The sequence below is a fragment of the Grammomys surdaster genome, unplaced genomic scaffold (genome assembly GCF_004785775.1).
Source record: "Grammomys surdaster isolate TR1022 unplaced genomic scaffold, NIH_TR_1.0 129, whole genome shotgun sequence".
Taxonomy (NCBI): Eukaryota; Metazoa; Chordata; class Mammalia; order Rodentia; family Muridae; genus Grammomys; species Grammomys surdaster.
The window spans coordinates 13,130,771-13,143,881 of NW_021604587.1; the positions used below are offsets into that span (position 1 = coordinate 13,130,771).

At 39.5% G+C, this 13,111-nt stretch overlaps 1 protein-coding gene across 1 annotated transcript in view; it reads right to left on the minus strand.

The window, feature by feature from the left end:
* Plcb1 (phospholipase C beta 1) overlaps positions 1-8,167 on the minus strand; it is a 248,669-nt gene extending 240,502 nt beyond the window's left edge. Inside the window, exons 1-2 of the mRNA XM_028755344.1 lie at positions 8,153-8,167; positions 7,294-7,431 (exon numbers count right to left, since the gene is read on the minus strand). Of these exons, the coding sequence (XP_028611177.1) occupies positions 7,294-7,431; positions 8,153-8,167 (153 nt within the window). The remainder of the gene's footprint in view (positions 1-7,293; positions 7,432-8,152) is intronic.
* Positions 8,168-13,111: the final 4,944 nt, after the last annotated feature.

The following is a 13,111-nucleotide window of genomic DNA, read 5'->3' on the forward strand; positions in this document are numbered from 1 at the left end:
TTTTGACTTTTGACTATTTTTATGATGTATATGATAACAACTCACCTTTGTCCTGTACAAACAGCCCTAGACAATATGGAGGCAAATGGAAGTTGCTATGTTCCAATAAAATCTCACTTATAAAAAGGGAGTGTTGGCTCAGTTTGGTCCCAGGCTTAACTTTCTCAAATCCTGTACTATTCTTTTTCTTGTCTAGTCAAACATACCTCCCAATAAGTCTGTTTATCTACATGAGAACTTGGGTTTCGTGTACAAGAACAGTCTCCCCAGTATATAAGACAGTATTTTTGTTCACGCCTTAAAAGCCCCTTGATCTTGCTCTATGCCTCAGGAACTTTCCCATGTCCTTGTTGTGCATTACATCATGACCTCCCAAAAAGGAAACTGATCTTGATTTCTTGTTGCATCCCAAATCCTCAATGTCACTCTGGTCAGGGACTTGAACCTGAGACTCCACTGAGGTTGTCCTAACAAGGTAGCAATGACCTTGGTGTCATTTAGAGCCAGTTGTCAATGTCTCGTCTTTGTCTTCCTTGTAACTGTGAGCAACACCGATGTAGTGTATTTCATTCCCCCTGGAAATCATGTTTCACCTGACTTCCGATGACACACATTTATGGTTGGTGCCTTGCTAGTTGCTCCTTCAGCTTCTTTTATTTCTGACTCTTATATAGTGTTGGAGTGTTCACAACTCTGAGGTCAGTGATCTTCTTTACCTAGGGTCACTTCCCAGTTGATCTTTCATTCAGCTTCATTAAGTCTCACAATGATTTTAAATGCTACTAATGATCTAACTAATATTAATATTTCCACTAAATATCTAATTCAAGAAGTTTGTCTGTCACATTTGTTATTCAATAGGCCTACACAATGAACCTCCCACTCAGCATCTCCATGTGGATTTTTCATGATCTTAAACTGAACTGATCAAATCTTAACCTCTGTCATATACCCCAAGCTCAAAATTTACAGTTTAGATTAAACTTTCCTATATCACCAAGGGATACTTCTAGCTTTCATTACCATTCAAGACTTAATTCTAACAACATCTTTGTTTTTGTCCTTTATATAACATAGTTCATAAGTATCTGCTGTTGGCTCTTGCTTTAAATTATGGAGATTCAGATCCCCTTTTATTTCCTCTGCAATTTCTTCTTTGCTTCAGTAAGTAGCAGTGCACTTAGAGTATTGCAGAAGTTTCTACTTGACTTCCTTTTCACTATTGCTGTCATCTCCCTCCCCCGATCCCCACCCATTACTGAAAAAACACCAAGTCAGATCACATTTGCTCTCAGTTTAGAACTCCCTAACGTCTTCAAGTTCACTCACAATCAAGGCAGAGTCCTTCCTCGCTACAGCTTACCCTCAGCCTTGTTGTCTCTGTCCATGACACACGTACTCTGTGCTATCTCTAGACATACCAAACTCTATCCTGCTGGAGAACTTTTGTACTTTTTGTTTGTCTATCTGGAATATTCTATGTCCAAACATATTCCTGGATTATTTCTTCAGATGCTTCAAATCTTTGCTGAGGCATAACAAACTCGAAGATATACAGGGATTAACAGCCTTAGAATCCACTAAGGGCAAACCTCTCCTCCATGGTTGATTTTGGATCGCAACCCACATTTGGTTACTGCCTAGCTGATCTTTCCTTGAACTTCATTAAGTTTCATCATGGCTTTAAATGCTGTTAATTATCTAATATCTGGTAACACTAGAAAGAGAAGCCCTTTCTAAGGCTTGAAAGTACTCTGTGAGAAGGCAGCAGGAGATGTCTCTGCTTTCTAGAGGTAATTAAAACCTTTGCTAAATCCTTCCTAGTTAAAATAGAATCCAAGCTCTATCTTTCAACTTAAGTGGAGATCTGATATTCTAAAGCTACCTAAAACATTACATACTATGCTTTCCTCCTCTTAAGGGTTAACCCTTCTGGGTCTGCCACTTGCCTGGCCAAAAGTTCATACCCTAAGAAAAAGAGAAGATTATCGTCCTAATGAGGTAAAGAACTCTTCTTTGCCACAAGCCTCCGCACTGGTACATACCAGACAGTGCTTCCATCATGGTCTTTTCTGCTTTTCTGAGACCTAATCTAGAAAATATATAACTTTTATTTACTTTCTCTCTTAAAAAGAATCTTTTGTTCTATGTATGTGAGTGTCTACACACACACACACACACACACACACACACATATACACATATATGTACATATGTATATATACGTATATATGTATGTATGTATGTATGTATGTATGTATGTATGTATGTGTATCACCTATGTGCCTGGTGTCTGAGGAGACCAAATAGGGTGTTGGATCTCCTGGAACTAGAGTTACAGAAGGTTGTGAATCACCACATGGGTGTTGGGAATTGAGCAAAAGTCCTCTATAAGAGCTACCAGTGCTTTAATCTACTGAGCCATCTTTCCAGCCCCATCTTTTTCCTTGTTTCTATTTCATTTTCTTTTGCATATTGGCCAAAAAACAAACACACAAACAAAACTAAGAACACATAAAAACCCAAAGCATGCTTTCTCAGGCACTCTGGGCTTTTAACTTTCTCTGAAGTCACAATCCTACCAAGGCCTCTACGGGGATGCTTTCTGACTCCATTGCAAATGGCATGACTATCTCTCTCTTCTTTTCCATTTTTCTCCTTCAGGGTTTACAGCTTGTCTACAATGGTAGGTTTCTTTCTTCACACCTCCTTCTTGCGTCTGTTTTGAAAATTATTGCTTATTAAGGGGCTTCATAACCCAAAAAAGAAACCACTGTCTCCTAGCTAATAGAGATGTCTGGTGTGACCAGCCTACATATTGTCCACTTTCCAACACTCCCAACTTCAACCTGACCTTTGCTGACCACATTCTTCCCTTCCTTCCTGGTTGATTTTCTTGATTGTCTCTCCCTTAGTAGAATTGCGCCATATGGCAAAGTCGTTGTTTTGTTTACTGTTTTATCCTTAGCAACCTGAACAGAGCTTGTGACACTGTGCAGGGTTTAATATAATTGCTGAATATCTCAATGGGTGAATGATCCCAACATCTTCACTTTATGGATCAAAACCTTACATAAATGGTCAAAGGGGCTTCCAGGCTCATATCCATGTGTCAGGAGAGTGTGGCTGAAACTTTAGATCTGTAGAGTCCTTAAGTGTTTTCTTCCCTTTCCTGTGTTCCTTCCTGTGTCCCTAATTTTGGGACTTATTAATATGAATTTCCTCCCCTGCTTATTTCTTTCCTACAGTAAGCAAAAATGGCCTCTGTGCTGGAGAAATATTTCATTTACAATAGTCTTGTTTTCTCTAGCAACACAACGGCCCACACTTGTTTCCTTACCAACAGTTAAACTGCTTGTTTCACATTTATTTAATTAATGGGTTGAATTTTGAGAGGTGACCTTGCAGAATACTGAGCAATGTGTAGATTTGCCGAATTGCCCCCCCCCAATTTTTAATTTTCCTTATATGCTCAGAAGTGGAGACAAGAGGCATCCAAAAGATTTTCCTTCATGTTATTCTATTTTCTCCCCTCCTTACCCTCACCCCTTCACAGCACATGGAGATACCTGATTAAGAATGCAATCTGCATGGAGGTACAAAGTCATTATCAGTGTCATGAAAAGAGTCCATATTTCTTAGGCATCCCAAGACTCTGGGAGATGTTTGTAAATTGGAGAGTATACACATGTGCTTAAGAATGCAGATTTGGCTCTCATAAGTAAGCTGATGGGCTGGCCCCATTGTGCTCAGAGGTCAAGCCCTGAGATTCTATTCAGTGCAATGTTTGTCTTCCTTAATACGAATCTAGACTGAAACGCTGCCAATAGAAGTGCCCAAATCACATCCAGCTCAAAGTTGCAATTGTTTGTCTAACATGATGTATGAAAACAACTGCCGTCTATATTTAACATCCTATCTGGATTCTCTAGCTCCTTTTGACCCTGAGGTCAGACAACACTAGAGTGCAAGGCCCAGATTGGCAGGATGCAAATCTTCTGGGAAATTGTTAAACATGCAAATATTCAGAGTCTATCCCAGACTCGCTGGGTGGGGCTGCTCACCCAGTCTTTTAATAAGCCTCTCCAGTGACTCCGGCCATAATCAAGCTGTGTACCTACTTGTTCACAATGACTGGGAGAAGTGGAGGAACAGCCAGCTACACTGATTAATATGGCCCATGGAGATGGCTGGAGGGACTAACATCCTCTCTAATCTTCTCTGTTTTATTTCTGTGCAGTGTAGTCATTAATACATCTGATAAGATTCTGCACAGATTTAAGCTAATCCATATGTAGCCTATGCAGTCTCTGAGAAGGAGTAATTGTCTCTGTGGCTGAGGTTGTTACAGGAGTTAACTGAGATACGAACAGGGATGCTGAGCATCACAGCACCTCTTAGTTGTAGGGAATCCCAAGGGAGGCTGGACCAAACCTGAAGAACAAAAGGCTCTTCCAGACTACTAGAAAAAGCCTTAGGGCAAGATCATGTGCAGAGATGATGCTGAAGGAGAACAACGAGTTGTGACAGCTGTGCTTGAATAGCCTTCAAGTCTAAGGTCCACAGGAGAATACTTGGTTAAAGCCAAGAAGACAGTAAAGATGGTTAGTGTACATCTGAATAAGACCAGTGACTGGCATTGTGGAGGTTTTCAAGGAAGATGTATTCATGGTGAAATGTTTAAAAAAATAAAGCGTGCTCCCTAAAGATATCTTGTCCAAGTTTTTATATTCCTTTTCCTTTTCCTCAGATGATGAAGCAGTTACATTCATTATGAGGTTTATTTACTCTCTGCAACCTTTGTTTTCATTGACTTAGTGGGTACCCCCAACTTGCAGTAGGTTGTACAAAGGAGTCAATGGAGTCAAAGTTAAGAGCCTAAAGAACCAAGATATTTGCCATCTTTCCTGAAGCTCTAAGGAGCGGCCTGGCATCTCAGGGAGGTGAGATAAGGTCCTGGAGTGCCAAGTAATAGCAAACACAGTGTGGCCACTGGCCTTCTGGAGAGCAGGGATGTGTAGAGAATGGTGTGACTTACATTCCTATTTCTCAGACACATTAAACCCCCAGAGGGAAGCTGATTGTTTGGGCACAGGAAGGCTGGCAAGTCAGGCTGTGTCAGGAGGATATGACTGCTGTTTAACTGTAACAGACACTGTTTTTAGTCAAACCTCAGAGGGAAGTTGGAAGACAGTTTCCTTTGTATGGCTGTCCTTTCTTAAGGACTAAATTAAAACTTTAGTTTCAGGCACACATAGTGGCACACATCTTTAGTTCCAGCACATCTAAGGCTGAAGCAGGATGACTACATGTTTGAGGCCAGCCAGACACAGTTTAAAGTTTGAGGTCAGGCTGGCACATATAGTGTTACCCTGTCTCAAAGACAAATGAACAAATAATAAAGCAACTAAGTTCAGCAAGTTTGGAATTTTTCTATGCTAGTGTTTCAAGTGCACAGCTTTCTTCAGAGATCAGCCTTCCCTGACTGATTTTTTAAGAGACATGTTCCTCCTTCTGCTTTTACCTCCTCAGGCCTCCTCCTTTGTTCTTCTGCACACGACTTTATCTGACATAAGACATGTCTTGCTGTGAATAAACTGGTAATTTTTTCTAGAATATCAGAAGAAATAGCCATGTTCATCTTAGCTGAAGTCCTAAGACTGGGATTGTGTCTGGCACAGGAAAGACTCCCACCTTGGAGATACATATTGAATAATGACATGATCTGCTGTCTACTTGTAAACAAAGTCTTCTGCTAGAATTCAACATTCAGGGGACATTGGGTTTTACTGTGCCTCCTGCATCATGACCATTAAGTCTCAATCCCTGGAACCAATACCTGAGGTGCCTATTTAGCATATCCCAGTGGAGCTAATCCACCAGGTTCTATCATCCCCCAGTCCCTGCCTGTTGCAGGGACTAGATGGCATGCCCTTCCCCCAGAAGCTCTTCCATACATAAGCTAAACATTTTGGTTACCTGCTCCTTTTTACCTTTTGCTCTCTCTTGGCTCCTACACTTAGTCCCTCTCTTTCCCCTCTCCTCGAATGGCTCAGGGTCATGTCCACTCTGGATTCACCCAGATGTCTCTGCCTCTAGGCTATGCTCTCTCTCTCTTATCTACAATAAACTTTCTGTTCCACCGTACCTAGGAGCAGTCAAGTCCTTTGCTTTTTCTTTCTTTCATTTTTTTTTCATTCAATGACACATCCTTTCCTTCAGGGATAGTGCTGCATAAGACACCTGAGATTCTATATACAGTGTGATAAACTGAGAAAATGTTAACAGTCAGAAATATGGAACATATGCTTTTGAAGGAAACTGCATCTGAAAATTTAAATCTCTGGCTGTGCAGTTTCACTGAGGGTGAGTAATTCTACAGACATTGACACCCAGATAATGCAAAATATACTATATAGCTTCATCAATTATTCCAGGAGCTTCAAGTAACTGAAAGAACAACTGCTGTAGATACTGTAATGACGGGGAACATGATGAGCTTAGCAATTAAAATCTAAGGATTTTAATGTGTGTGTGTGTGTGTGTGTGTGTGTGTGTGTGTGAGTGTGTGTGTGTGTACCACAGCTTGAGGAACTGTATTAAAGGGTCACAGCATTAGGGAGGTTGAGAACCACTGTTTTAAAGGAAATATCATACTCAAAAATTTACAGCTTCTTGTCCACTATATTGTCTCTACACTCTGGCTCATTCTGTGTACATCTGGAAGGCTTGCTTTTTAAAGTAGAATACTATTTAATTACTATGGGAAACCTCATTTTAGAATTACCTTTCTAGTCTACAACTGAATAATTATTTACTATTTAAAAATTTAAATTTAATTTTTTTTAAATTTTAAAGTACTCACTAAATAACTACTACATGACTGCTGGTAATCTATGTGGTATGCAGGGGAAATAGGCTTAGACTGTGTTGATGTTGAACACCCTCAAGAGAGAGTTAGAAATGAAAATGGAGTTGGAAATGGTGCCAACACCAAAGTGAGAAGAAAGGATGCTCAGCAGGTGAAATGAAGCCTGGTTTTATCAACATTTTGCTTTGCAAAGGACTTTTATCTAATGCCCTATGCCTAATGAAAATAATCTCTGCTATTGAACATAGAAGCTATTATTGAAAGCTGTTTTAAATACATGGATACTTGACAGTTAAATTATTTTCAGATGGCAGTTTAACCTAAACTAAATATTAAACAAATTGAAAATCTTCCACATGTATTACACAATATCACCAGAAATCAGATGAAGATGACAGTTTTGGTGACCCCACCTACCATACCTTGGCTACTTCCTCTTGAAAAGCCACAAGATTCAAGTGGGAGATGTTCACCAGGTCTGGTCCATACACCACTGTTATCATGCGCTGTTCCAAGTGTCCGATGTTCCCAACATCCAGGAGTTCACGCAACTTGGGGTCCTGAGTAAGAAATGTTAAAAAGAGTGGAATATAAGCAAAGATTCTAACACGGTAGCATAGCTTTAAATAAGCTAGAAGTAGAACTGCCTTTTTCAGGGGAAACTTGTATGAATGGAAGTCTTCCACTCTACAGTGACTAGAGAGGTCAGAGCTATGGGGGAAAACATTCCAGGTCAAGACCTGTGATTTTTCAGTGAAGTGTTCTTTCTATCATAAGGCCATCCTGGACCATATTGTACCTCCAATCACCTAATGAGCTATACATTGAAATGAGAAATCTTATCTTTCTCCTCCCACCTGGATGGACATATTAAAACAAACAAACAAACAAACAAACAAACAAAAGACATTCTTTGGAATAAAAATGCTCATGCCTGCTATAATCTAAACAATTAAACAGCCCCAGAAGCACATGCATTGGCACTGTTGGTAAATGGCGCAATGTTAGAGAGTAGAATGGAGTCTTAGCTGGAGTCTTCTGATCATTGAGGGGCATCCCTGAGAAGGTGATGTTGAGCCTCATGCCTCTCTGCTTCCTCTCCTTTAGATTTTCCAGGCCCCAAGGGTTTGCTATGTGTCTGCTTTTGTAAGATGTACTGTTCACCCACTAGATGGCCGAAAGCAATCAGATACTGGAACCCTAAAACATGAGCTGAGAGAGACCCACTTTCAATTGTAAGCTGATTGGCTTCAAGGTTTTGTTACAATTACAGAAAAGTACCTGGGGCAGAAACATGGCCAAGCCTCTTGCTATGACCTTTCCTCCACAATGAGTACAGATAAAAAGACAAGCTGTTAGCATGAGCTTTGCATGTGATAGTTTAAGTCCCTTACTCAGCCAGCATGTTCTGGGATTTGGATATAGGGGATGCTTGCCATATTTTTCTGAACAAGCTACATTCTTTGGGAACACTATAAGCAACAATCCCTTGGAGATACAGCTTTTTTTTCTTTTTCTTTTTTTCTGGGAAAGGGAAGTTTCCAAACTCACAGAACTCAAAATAAAATTGAAAATAGGGCTTAGTCAACTTGGCTGCATTTACTTTCCTCCCACAGGACAGGCCCTGTAGGATTTTTCAGTCCACGCAGAAAATTAGCATCAAATCAATCACTTAGCCAATTTGTTGCCAGCTTCTGAGCAAGGACCAGGGTTGCATTTCTATTTATTTAGTGAAACGCCAGGCCAATAGGGCCTGATTACTGAGCCTGGTTACTCTTGCCTCCTTCTGGGGATTTTTATAAACTGTTGCAAAAAAAAATGAATTAAAAATAAAAAACAATAAAAATAAGCAAGACCTTTCCAGCTAAGTCACTCACTTGGTATCATTAATTTTCCTTTCACTTAATAAAACTTTCTCCTGAGTGGCTGCAGGGAAAGACGCACTTTCAGGCAAGCTATGGAGAAATAAACCTTGACTTGTAGAGCTGAAGATTCAATTCCACTGATAAGAGCTTATGTAGCCAAGTGAAGTCTCCTGGAAAGATGAGTAGCTTCTCTCAGAGCACCACTTCTATCACCCACAAAAGGAGAGTTATAGACTCAAACAAAGTGGGAGAGTTCAGCACTGTAGAATTAACAGAAGATTAAAAGGGAAACAGCAGGCATGTGATGTATCATTGAAATAGGGGAACTAGAGCATGTAGAGGCTCTCCAAAGGGGGCGCCTAATTGATGCTCAAAGGATCTCCAGGATTCTATCTGCTATGAACAATATTACTGCAAGATACAGCTACCAAGAGTGCATACAGAACACGGCATTTTGGTATGCTTTCTACAACTAGTTGGTGACATACATACATTAAAAGTCCCTTGGTCTTTATGCAATTAGAGTTGGTATCTGGGCTTAGGTTGATAAGCAGGCTGTTGAAAGGGAATTGCTGTGTCTATGTGAACTGTTCATCTTTCTAACATAAATTTTTAAATGATTTTTGAGCATGAACTACAAGAGCAACTGGATTGGAGATATATTTTGTCAATAGAAATGATAATAGTTTAAAATCATGTAGTTCAGGATACAAAATGATTTAAAATATCTGATAAGAAAGTTGTTTTCTAACATTTATTTTTTTTTATTTTAGAGTGTGATATTTTAAACTACTTTCTCTTACACCATTGTTCCTTTTAATCTCATCTGTACTAATACTATAACTTCTCAAGTGTGGGACATTTCTCAGCATAGCCACTTATGAGGTGTATGCTGATAAAGACACACATCTCTTCAAGTACCCCAGGCTATCTCCAGCAGCTTTAGACCATCACACTGTGCAAAGGAAAACTCAGAAACACCATCTTCACCAGCTTCACAGATGAGAACTCGAAGATGCAAAGAATCCAGTGAACACAGATACCTAAACTTTTGGAAAATGAATGGTCATATTCTCAAAACAAACATGCAGAATCAAAATTATAACAAGGACAACGCCCTGTAAATAGCTGGTCTGCAAATTACTTTGTGCCCTCAGGCTCTCAAGCAACTTTTCATGAGTCTTAAAATTCTTGATAGGTTCTCAGAGGGGACCCAGGTTCTGGAGCACTTCAACATATCAATATGTAGACTACAGCTGCTTTTAGGAACAAACTATTCCTAAACCCTGCAAAGATAATAGCTTTTCCAAGAGTCTTAGACAATATAACAGAGGGAAAACTAAAAGCTGAGGTGAGCTCAGAATCATGCATCGCTAGGCTTCCAGGCTTACTTTCCACAGAGAATATTCTTTCTGTGTCTCTACAGTTGAAGCTAATCAGAGTGACTAAGAACCCTGGCAGTTTTCATTCAACTGCTAGGTTATCTCTCTTCCTGTAAGAGTTAGGAAGCAAAAGTGGTCTAAGTGACTCCACTTTCTCTCCATTTTCAGGACTCATGGTTAAATTACTCCATGCTCATTCTAAAGAATGGAGAGTTTTCCTCTGGGTGAGATCAGTTAGTTACTACCATTCCTTGGTAACTGGCTCCTGAGCAAAGTAAAAACTGTTCTACACCTAAGAAAGGTGAACTCATGTATGACACAATTAAGTAATTATATAATTCAGAATGTCAGAGACAAATGAAAAATTAAACATAAGTTGGTTTTATTTGTTTTTATGAATACTAAATGCTGGCACTGGAGAGATGGCTCAGGGGTTAAGAGCAGTGGCTGCTCTTCCAGAGGACCTATGTTCAATTTCCAGCATCCCCATGGTAGCTTACAACTGTCTGTAACTCCAGTTCCAGGAGATCTGACACCCTCACACAGAAATACATGCTAGCAACACACCAACACATTTACAATAAAAATAAATAAATCATTAAGAATAATAAATGCCAGTTTAGAGATTAACAAGTAAATCTGACTTTTAAGAAAAAAGTTATTTTATTTGTATGCCAGGCTTTCAGATACAGAAACGGTTGGTCTGATGCAGAGAAATCTACTGTGCTCACTTGTTTTTTTATTGTCATGAAGTATGTCTTTATCATAGATTTTAGGCTTATTCAACACTTCTTTTTAAAAGACAATTCTATTCTCAGAGCCTAATACAATGTTCTCAATTTTAAGTAAAGTTATCCATCATTCATGAGAAAAGTTAGAAATATGAAAGTCTTTTGATCAATACTCACTGTAATAATTGTAAGTAGAAAGAAATATTCCTTGATATGGTTAAAAGAGATTGATATAAAAATCGTGTGGATGGTTCAAATGGTAGAAAAATAAAACATCACATATAGTCATTTTCCAAAAGTGATGTTTATGTATATGATTGCCTTGTATGCATGTATGTATGTACACTCCATGCATGCTCGATGCCCTCAAAGTTCATAAGAGCGCATTAGATTCCCAGAAAGTATAGTTATAGATAACTGTGACCCACCATGCAGTTGCTGGGAATTAAACCCAATCTCTGCAAGAGCAGACAGTGCTCTTAACCTCTGAGCCATCTATTCCTCCCTGCCAGCAAAACTGCTATAGAATATCATAAAAACCTGTAGGCCAGAGAGGCAGGGGTGTGCACACAGCAGGACATAAGGAATTCTGGGTTCCTTCATGCTTGAGGCCCCTATAGAGAAGGTGAAATGCATCATCTTCTCCCTCAACCTGCAGGGAAGCCAGTCTACTTGGTAATTTCCAGTATTCACATGGTTTGGTTAAAGCATACACCAATATTTCTGTGAGTTTGCTTATCTCCCTGACTGGTAAGGTTTTTGCTTGTTTGACTTTTTATTGTTTGTTTGGTTTTGTTTTATTGGTCATGTTTTGTCTTTCATCTCCATTTTATCTATCTATTTTATAGAAACACCTGTGTTCTTTCATTCTGTGACAGCTGTATATTGCCAAGGAAGCTTCTAGAACTGGAGAACACACTCGAAAGGAGGACTGACAGTTCTTTAATGACAAGTGTTCTCTTTGTTTTGAAATCAACCTTCTCACATATATACACACACTAAGACTGTACTGACTCATTGTTACTGAACTTGGTTTTTTGAACTTACAATAGCAGACTGGTTCTAGACCCAGAGGAGTACTTGGAGGGGTTTTCTGTGAAGACATCAGTCTCAGCTAGATGGGAGCTACAGTAAGTCAGGCAGTGGATGCCCCATAGCGAAAGGGTAGCTTATATTGAAAAAAATCACCTACAGTTCCTGCCAGTTCCTTCATGGAAATGAGAGATTTATACTGCAACAGAATGTTCCTTCTTGACTGGCTAATGTGAAAATTGGCCTAGTGGCTCATGCTGTAATCCTACCTACTATAGAAAATAAGATAGGAGGGTCACAATTTCAAACCTGTATGAGAAAGTTAGAGACCCTGTTTGTTGTTGTTGTTGTTATTGTTGTTATTATTATTATTATGAATGAGTATATCATTAATGACTGAGTGTGCATGTTCATGGCATATCTACTGTCTAGCATTTAGAAAGCTTTAGGTTTGAATCCCCAGTATTGAAATAGCAGGCAAGTTGGCAAGGCTGAGTCAGAGGAGTTGGAGAGGAGTCTGTTAGCCTGTTCAGTGTCTGGACCTGCTGGTCAGTGTCTGATCTCAACTCTAGGCAATTCATCATCAGCTTTGTCTCAGAGGGTCAGGTAGGTCTTCAGGAGGGTGACCTTTGTTTCCATCTGTTTCAGATGTGTTCACAGATATGTTTTTGACTCTAGGGCAGCATGGTAACCCAGAAACCCTGTTTATGTCCTTGTGTGGATTTCCTGTGAAAGTGACAATTGGGTATGATCTCTTGGGACCTTATCTGAATCTTTTGATGGTTTCTGTCTGTCACCCAGTGGGGTATGGCTCAGATTCTGTACTCACTCTGTTGGGTTCTTGTCTCTCTTATTTAAAGCTTTGTGAACCTTTGTTAATAACCCCATGCCTCAGTTTTCTCATCTGTGAATTGGGGCTGATAGCAATATTCCATTTAAAATGATGTTAGAGTAAACAAATGAGCCAACAAGAAAGTAGCTGAGGAGAAGAAAGTCATAGCTTGAAAACAAAAACCAGAATGATGCTCCCACAGCACAGAATAACTTAACCTTATAACAACCAGAACATTTTGCTGTCTGACTTATCAGTCAAAGTATTCATTACCATTTGTATTCAGGCTTATGTGGTTCATGTATAAGGGGATAACTGTATTTTAAAATCATGCATTTGAAATCATTATTTTTCTTAATTTACTCTCACGGGATGCATTTCGTAGAGCGCTAAAAGAC